The sequence below is a fragment of the Cetorhinus maximus genome, unplaced genomic scaffold (assembly GCF_964194155.1).
Source record: "Cetorhinus maximus unplaced genomic scaffold, sCetMax3.hap1.1 HAP1_SCAFFOLD_2708, whole genome shotgun sequence".
Taxonomy (NCBI): domain Eukaryota; kingdom Metazoa; phylum Chordata; class Chondrichthyes; order Lamniformes; family Cetorhinidae; genus Cetorhinus; species Cetorhinus maximus.
In genome coordinates, this window is record NW_027598641.1 from 30,001 (window position 1) to 38,409 (window position 8,409).

The 8,409-nt window shown below is 59.8% G+C and overlaps 1 protein-coding gene across 1 annotated transcript; it reads right to left on the reverse strand.

Annotated features, from left to right (window-relative positions):
* Nucleotides 1-1,206: 1,206 nt before the first annotated feature.
* LOC144677581 (CD276 antigen-like) lies at nucleotides 1,207-8,199 on the reverse strand. The gene is made up of 7 exons (XM_078537632.1): nucleotides 8,193-8,199; nucleotides 6,826-6,918; nucleotides 5,366-5,731; nucleotides 4,720-5,016; nucleotides 3,912-4,030; nucleotides 2,590-2,631; nucleotides 1,207-1,260 (listed from the first exon to the last, which is right to left on the reverse strand). The coding sequence occupies exons 1-7, from the start codon at nucleotides 8,197-8,199 to the stop codon at nucleotides 1,207-1,209; spliced, it is 978 nt and encodes a 325-aa protein (XP_078393758.1).
* Between the last annotated feature and the right edge of the window lie 210 nt (nucleotides 8,200-8,409).

An 8,409-nucleotide genomic window follows, 5' to 3' on the forward strand; every position in this document is an offset into this window, starting at 1 on the left:
CTCCTCCACCCTGGGACCTCCTCCTCCACCTTGGGACCTCCTCCTGCACCCTGGGACCTCCTCCTCCACCCTGGGCCCTCCTCCTCCACCCTGGGACCTCCTCCTCCTCCACCCTGGGACCTCCTCCTCCTCCACCCTGGGCCCCCCTCCTCCACCCAGGGACCTCCTCCTGCACCCTGGGACCTCCTCCTGCACCCCGGGACCTCCTCCTCCACCCTGGGCCCTCCTCCTCCACCCCAGGACCTCCTCCTCCACCCTGGGCCCTCCTCCTCCTCCACCCAGGGACCTCCTCCTCCACCCTGGACCCTCCTCCTGCACCCCGGGACCTCCTCCTCCACCCTGGGCCCTCCTCCTCCACCCTGGACCCTCCTCCTGCACCCCGGGACCTCCTCCTCCACCCTGGGCCCTCCTCCTCCACCCCAGGACCTCCTCCTCCACCCTGGGCCCTCCTCCTCCTCCACCCTGGGACCTCCTCCTCCTCCTCCCTGGGACCTCCTCCACCTTGGGCCCTCCTCCTCCTCCATCCTGGGCCCTCCTCCCCCACCCTGGAACCTCCTCCTCCACCCTGGGCCCTCCTCCTCCTCCACCCTGGGACCTCCTCCTCCTCCACCCTGGGACCTCCTCCTCCTCCACCCTGGGACCCCTTCCTCCACCCTGAGCCCTCCTCCTCCACCCTGGGACCTCCTCCTCCACCCTGGGACCTCCTGCTCCTGCACCCTGGGACCTCCTCCTGCACCCTGGGACCTCCTCCTCCACCCTGGGACCTCCTCCTCCACCCTGGGACCTCCTCCTCCACCCTGGGACCTCCTCCTCCACCCTGGGCCCTCCTCCTCCACCCTGGGCCCTCCTCCTCCTCCACCCTGGGACCTCCTCCTCCACCTTGGGACCTCCTCCTGCACCCTGGGACCTCCTCCTGCACCCTGGGACCTCCTCCTCCACCCTGGGCCCTCTTCCTCCACCCTGGGACCTCCTCCTCCTCCACCCTGGGCCCCCCTCCTCCACCCAGGGACCTCCTCCTCCACCCTGGACCCTCCTCCTGCACCCCGGGACCTCCTCCTCCACCCCGGGCCCTCCTCCTCCACCCCAGGACCTCCTCCTCCACCCTGGGCCCTCCTCCTCCACCCCGGGACCTCCTCCTCCACCCTGGGACCTCCTCCTCCACCCTGGGCCCTCCTGCACCCTGGGACCACGGCCTTTCTCACGGTCTCACCTTGTGTAAAGCAGGTTGGATGGTTCCTCTTGGTTCCTCAGGGGTTTGAGCTGTAACACAACAAAATCAAAACGCTGCTGACGTCAACAACAAAAAAACCTGTCTTTCCAGAATGGCTGAAACCTCTTCAGAAACATCTCAACTAGACAAACGAGATTGGAAACCGAGCTAAAATCAAACAAAGAACCACTTGAGGTGGATTTCAGAGAGAGGAGACTCGGTCAAAGAGGTCGGATTAAAGAGCGTCTAAAGGGGGTGGAGAAAGAGAGGCAGAGACAGAGAGAGAGGAAAGTGATAGAGAGAGAGAGACAGAGGGAAAGAGAGAGAGAGGGAGAAACAGTCAAGGAGAGAGACAGAGACAGAGAGAGAGTGAGAAACAGAGGAGGAGAGAGAGAGGGAGAGACAGAGAAAGAGGGGGAGAGAGACAGAGGGAGAGACACGGAGAGAGAGTTTTGCGAGGGAATCCCAGAGCTCAGGGTTTCATGTAGCGGCCGGAGGAGGTTACAGAGATAGGGAGGGGTGTAGGGGGCTGGAGGAGGTTACAGAGATAGGGAGGGGTGTAGGGGCTGGAGGAGGTTACAGAGATAGGGAGGGGTTGTAGGGGCTGGAGGAAGTTACAGAGATAGGGAGGGGGTGTAGGGGGCTGGAGGAGGTTCCAGAGATAGGGAGGGTTGTAGGGGCTGGAGGAGGTTACAGAGATAGGGAGGGGTGTAGGGGCTGGAGGAGGTTACAGAGATAGGGAGGGGTGTAGGGGGCTGGAGGAGGTTACAGAGATAGGGAGGGGGTGTAGGTGCTGGAGGAGGTTACAGAGATAGGGAGGGGGTGTAGGGGCTGGAGGAGGTTACAGAGATAGGGAGGGGTGTAGGGGCTGGAGGAGGTTACAGAGATATGGAGGGGTGTCGGGGCTGGAGGAGGTTACAGAGATAGGGAGGGGTGTAGGGGGCTGGAGGAGGTTACAGAGATAGGGAGGGGTGTAGAGGCTGGAGGAGGTTACAGAGATAGGGAGGGTTGTAGGGGCTGGAGGAGGTTACAGAGATAGGGAGGGGTGTAGGGGCTGGAGGAGGTTACAGAGATAGGGAGGGGTGTAGGGGCTGGAGGAGGTTACAGAGATAGGGAGGGGTGTAGGGGCTGGAGGAGGTTACAGAGATAGGGAGGGGTGTAGGGGCTGGAGGAGGTTACAGAGATAGGGAGGGGTGTAGGGGCTGGAGGAGGTCCGCCCATTTCTCCAGCCTGTCTGTGTCCTTTTGAGGTTCTGCACTCTCCTCCTCACAGTTTGCAAAGCTTCGAAGTTTCGTATCACCCACAGATGTTGAAATTGTCCCCTGTCCACTTGTGCGCCCTGAGTTAATATACTGTCTGTACGAATGTGGATCACTCACCTGTTGGGTGGTTCCAGAAGGTTCCTGTTCTCGCTTGTCAGTCTGAAAGCAATGGAAATACAATCAGGACTTTGCAGGGTTGATGGGGCCAGAGGCATGGAGCCTGGATGAGTGCGGCTCCCACAACACTCAAGAAGCTCGACACCGTCCAGGACAAAGCAGCCCCCGCTCGAACGGCACCCCATCCACAAACATTCACTCCCTCCACCACCGACGCACAGGGGCAGCAGTGCGTGTACCATCTACAAGATGCACTGAAGCAACTCACCAAGGCTCCTTCGACAGCGCCGCCCAAACCCACCACCTCTACCGTCTAGAAGGACGAGGGCAGCAGACACATGGGGAACACCACCACCTGGAAGTTCCCCTCCGAGCCCCTCACCCATCCCGACTTGGGAATATAGGTGCCGCATTGTCGGAGGGTCAGTGCTGAGGGAGCGCTGCACTGTCGGAGGGTCAGCGCTGAGGGAGCGCCGCACTGTCGGAGGGTCAGTGCTGAGGGAGCGCCGCACTGTCGGAGGGTCAGTGCTGAGGGTGCGCCGCACTGTCGGAGGGTCAGTGCTGAGGGAGCGCCGCACTGTCGGAGGGTCAGTGCTGAGGGAGCGCCGCACTGTCGGAGGGTCAGTGCTGAGGGAGCGCCGCACTGTCGGAGGGTCAGTGCTGAGGGAGCGCCGCACTGTCGGAGGGTCAGTGCTGAGGGAGCGCCGCACTGTCGGAGGGTCAGCGCTAAAGGAGCGCCGCACTGTCAGAGGGTCAGTGCCGAGGGAGCGCCGCACTGTCGGAGGGTCAGCGCTGAGGGAGCGCCGCACTGTCGGAGGGTCAGCGCTGAGGGAGCGCCGCACTGTCGGAGGGTCAGTGCTGAGGGAGCGCCGCACTGTCGGAGGGTCAGTGCTGAGGGAGCGCCGCACTGTCGGAGGGTCAGTGCTGAGGGAGAGCCGCACTGTCGGAGGGTCAGTGCTGAGGGAGCGCCGCACTGTCGGAGGGTCAGTGCTGAGGGAGCGCCGCACTGTCGGAGGGTCAGTGCTGAGGGAGGTTGCTGTGCCCCAGCCTGCGGCTCTGTCCCAGTCAGCACGCTTCAGCACGGACATCATGGGCTGTGGGCAGCCACTTCCTGAGGTTGGGACAGGTGCTAGACAAATGCAAGTCTCTCTGCCGGTGTTGCAAAGCGTGCAGCAGCCACTGAAGTGACCAGTGAAGTGCAGTCGCTGAGGGTCAGTGGGTTGTCCGGTCCACAGCAAGCTCCCACAGAGGGCACTGAGAAGGGGGGCGACCTCTCACACCACCCCGTGCCCAACCCGCGGTTAGTGCACTGGGATACTCACAGCTCTCTGGGAAAGGGCAAACCAACGCACGGCACACAGAACAGACAGCAGCAAGAGAACGCTCAGCATCGCGACAGTCACCATCGCTCCGGTGGACAGAGGAGACAGACACCGGGTCACTGCAGAGACACAAACACATTGTTACACTCTCAGAATCACAGTCAGGGTAGTGTAGAGGGAGCTCTGTATTGTACCTGTCCCTGGGAGTGCTCGATGCTGACACTGGGTATAAAGTGGGGAGGGGGTTACACTGTCGGGGTAGTGTAGAGGGAGCTCTGTATTGTACCTGTCCCTGGGAGTGCTCGATGCTGACACTGGGTATAAAGTGGGGAGGGGGTTACACTGTCGGGGTAGTGTAGAGGGAGCTCTGTATTGTACCTGTCCCTGGGAGTGCTCGATGCTGACACTGGGTATAAAGTGGGGAGGGGGTTACACTGTCGGGGTAGTGTAGAGGGAGCTCTGTATTGTACCTGTCCCTGGGAGTGCTCGATGCTGACACTGGGTATAAAGTGGGGAGGGGGTTACACTGTCGGGGTAGTGTAGAGGGAGCTCTGTATTGTACCTGTCCCTGGGAGTGCTCGATGCTGACACTGGGTATAAAGTGGGGAGGGGGTTACACTGTCAGGGTAGTGTAGAGGGAGCTCTGTATTGTACCTGTCCCTGGGAGTGCTCGATGCTGACACTGGGTATAAAGTGGGGAGGGGGTTACACTGTCGGGGTAGTGTAGAGGGAGCTCTGTATTGTACCTGTCCCTGGGAGTGCTCGATGCTGACACTGGGTGGAAAGGGCTCAGTCTCGGGGTAGTTACCTGGCAGTGTTGTGCTGATGTTGTGGTCCGGGGTGAGCAGAGGGTTGGAGACTGAGCAAGTGTAGGTTCGAATCGAGGGGCTGGATATATTAAGCTGGCTGTGCATCTGGATGAGTCCGTCTCCCCTGGTGAGGCTGGTGGTTTCAGACTGGGCTGTGCGATCCTCTCCCTGGTCGTTGTACCAGTGGATGTGCGCCAGAGGGTATCCTCCCCTCACGGTGCAGGTCAGGTGGTGAAGGGCGGTGTCATTCGGAGAGCAGACTGTGGACAGGCTGATCAGCGGCTGAGAGTATCGAGCTGGAACAAAGACAGGACAGTGAACTCAGCGGCTGTGGGAGAGTCTGTACCCGTACCCCGGGGAGAGTCGGTACCCCGGGGAGAGTCGGTGCCCGGACCCCGGGGTGAGTCGGTGCCCGTACCCCGGGGAGAGTCTGTACCCGTACCCCGGGGAGAGTCGGTGCCCGTACCCCGGGGGAGAGTCGGTGCCCGGACCCCGGGGAGAGTCGGTGCCCGTACCCCGGGGAGAGTCGGTGCCCGGACCCCGGGGAGAGTCGGTGCCCGTACCCCGGGGGAGAGTCGGTGCCCGTACCCCGGGGGAGAGTCGGTGCCCGTACCCCGGGGGAGAGTCGGTGCCTCTGGTACTGACCTGCGACCTGTAGATGCGTGTACGCGTTGCGGTAATTATTAGTTCCTGGCTGGGTGCGGACGAAAGCTTGGTACTTCCCAGCGTCGGTGGTCCTGACCTCCCTGAGGAGCAGGGCACAGCTCCCGGGCGCGGCGCCGGAGTGAAGCGACCGGGTGCGGTTCACAAACTCCACGTCCACCTTGTCCCACCGCTCCCGGTTGTGGTAGAAGCTGTAGACGGTGTCCTCCCTCCCCGAGGAGCTCAGTCTGATCCAGTGAAGAACAAAATCTTCGGCGGAGTAATGAGCTGGGGCGAAGGTGCAGTTCAGGAGGGCGTCCTCCCCGTGTAACGCCAGTGAGGCCGAGGGGACGAACACGTCCAGTCCGTCTGAAGCAAGAACAGGCAGAGGTTTACAGCAGGAGGGAGGCCATTCAGCCCCTTGTACCTCCTCTCCCCTTAATCCAGCCTGTGGCTGATCTTCTCCCTCAACTCCACCTTCCCGCACTCTCCCCATGTCCCCTCGCTCCCCAAAAATCCCTCGATCTCCCGGTCTGGAACCTACTCGATGTCGGAGCACCCACCGCTCTCTGGGGTAGGAGAATTCCAAAGATTCACAACCCTCCCCGAGTGAAGACATTTCTCCTTCATCTCAGCCCCAAACGGCCAACCCCTTCTCCTGAGACTGGGACCCCCCGTGTTCTAGACTCTCCGGCCTGGAGAGGTGGGGGGAAACAGCCTCTCAGCATCGACCCTGTCAAATCCTCTTCAGAATTTTCTACCTTTCAGTGAGATGACCTCTCATTCTTCGAAACTCCAGGGAATAGAGACCCATTCTCCTCAATCTCTCCTCCTGGGACAATCCCTCTCATCCCAGGGACCAGTCCTAGTGAACCTTCGTTACTCTCCCTCTAGGGCAGGGATGTCCTTCCTCAGGTAAGGGGACCAAAACTGGACCCAGAGCTCCGGGTGTGGTCTCACCAACGCCCTGTATCATTGTAGGAAGATCCCTTCACTCTGAAACTCCAATCCCTTTGTAATGAAGACTCACAGACCATTTCCCTTCCTCATTACTTGCTGTACGTACAGGTTAACTTTGTGATTCATGTACAAGGACAGCCAGGTCCCTCTGAGTGTAAACATTTCCCAGTCTCTCTCTCTTCAAAAAATAATCATCTTTTCCAATCTTACAACCAAAGTGAATAACTTTGCTCTTCCCCACTTTATACTCCATCGGCCATGTACTCACCCACTCCCCCAGCCTCTTTACATCCTCCCCGCAACTTACCCCCGACCCAAATTTGGGAACGTTACTGTCCTTATTTTTATCCAAGTCATGAATAGAGATTCATTCCGGGGGACGGGAGTGATTGACAGGATATATCTCTGCTCCTGTCACCGCCCCCCCTCGGGCACCGACTCTCCCCGGGGTACGGGCACCGACCCTCCCAAGCCCCCTCTCGAGCCCTGCGCTCCATCATTACCTGCGGCGAGGGAGCGAGCGAGGAGGAAGGCCTGGATGAAGGCGGCGAGTGAGGCGATGGCGGAGTCTGGATCGAGAGAAGGAGAAACACAGACTGTTACCCCCCCAGCAGTCACAACGTCCAGGCAAAGTCCCAGCGAACACCCATCTCCCAACTGCAAATGCGTCCCACCCCATCGTCTTGGTCTGACAGGCACCCTCTGCCCTCCCCCACCCCCCCCACCCTCCCCATGCATTGAAGATATTCGACTGCAGAGCCATCACCTTTGTGCCCCACCGCTCAGTCCGAACCTGTACGCTTTGTTTCTGCGTGTGTGAGGGTGTGTGTGTGTCAGTGTGTGTCTGTCCGTGTGTGTGTGTCTGCGTGTGTGTGTGTGTGTGTGTGTATGTGTTTGTGTGTCTGTCCGTGTGAGTGAGTGTGTTTGTATCTGTCTGCGTGTGTCTGCATGTGTGTGTGCGCATCTGTGTGTGTGTTTGTGAGTCTGTATGTGACTGTGTGTGTGTGTCTGTGTGCATCTGTGTGTGTGTTTGTGAGTCTGTATGTGACTGCGTGTGTGTGTGTCTGTGTGTATGTGTTTCTCTATCTGTCCGTGTGAGTGTGTGTGTGTCTGCGTGTGTGTCTGTGTGCGTATGTGTGAGTGTGTGTGGCGTGCATGAGTCTATGTGTGAGTGTCTGTGTGCGCGTGTGTGTCTGTGTGTGCGTGTGTCTGTGTCTCTGTGCGTGTGTGCCTGTGTCTATTTCTGTGTGCGTGTGTGTGTCTCTGTGCGTGTGTGCCTGTGTCTCTGTGCGTGTGTGTGTGTGTCTCTGTGCCTGTGTCTGTGTGCATATGTGTGTCTGTGTCTCTGTGCGTGTGTGCCTGTGTCTCTGTGCGTGTGTGTCTGTGTGTCTCTGTGCCTGTGTCTGTGTGCATATGTGTGTCTGTGTCTCTGTGCGTGTGTGCCTGTGTCTCTGTGCGTGTGTGTCTGTGTGTCTCTGTGCCTGTGTCTGTGTGCGTATGTGTGCCTGTGTCTCTGTGCGTGTGTGTCTGTGCGTGTGTGTGTGTCTCTGAGCCTGTGTCTGTGTCTCTGTGCGTGTGTGCCTGTGCCTGTGTCTATGTCTGCGTGTGTGTGTGTGTGAGTGTACCGGCGGGCTGGGCCTGTGGAGGAACTCGCTGGTGTCCCACACTGGGTGAGGATATCCGAATGGGGTTTGGGGGTCCTCCTGTACCCAGTCTGGGGGTCGGCGCCAAAGAAGAGACAGGCGCTCCTGCACATCAGCCGAGCAGGAGTCAAAGCCGAGGAGATGGAGGGAGGACTGAGAGTGACCGAGGGAGCTGGGGAGGTAGGCGGCGGTCAGAGGGGAGGCTTGGTGGGTCGACGGGCACTTACCTGGCATGGTGGCTGGCCGGGAGTGGGTCCTGCTGCCTTGGCTCTCCGTGAGGTGTGTGAGTGGGTGAAGAGTGAGGTTTCTGTGCCGAGAGGATATTAATGCCGACCAGTTCCTGCATTCCTGCAGTATGGCCACAAACCGGTTGTGTGACATTCCACCTGGGGAACCAGCACAACCTGCCCATCAGGAGCCGGAGTGACTGGAAATGACGGAGGG

Bases quoted from the DNA above. Each gene is read 5' to 3' on its own strand.
- LOC144677581 (XM_078537632.1), bottom strand. The intron at 4,031-4,719 runs GTAACTACCCCG...GTGTCTCTGCAG, and splicing joins CATCAGCACAACACTGCCAG to TGACCCGGTGTCTGTCTCCT. The intron at 2,632-3,911 runs GTGAGTATCCCA...CATTGCTTTCAG, and splicing joins TTGCCCTTTCCCAGAGAGCT to ACTGACAAGCGAGAACAGGA.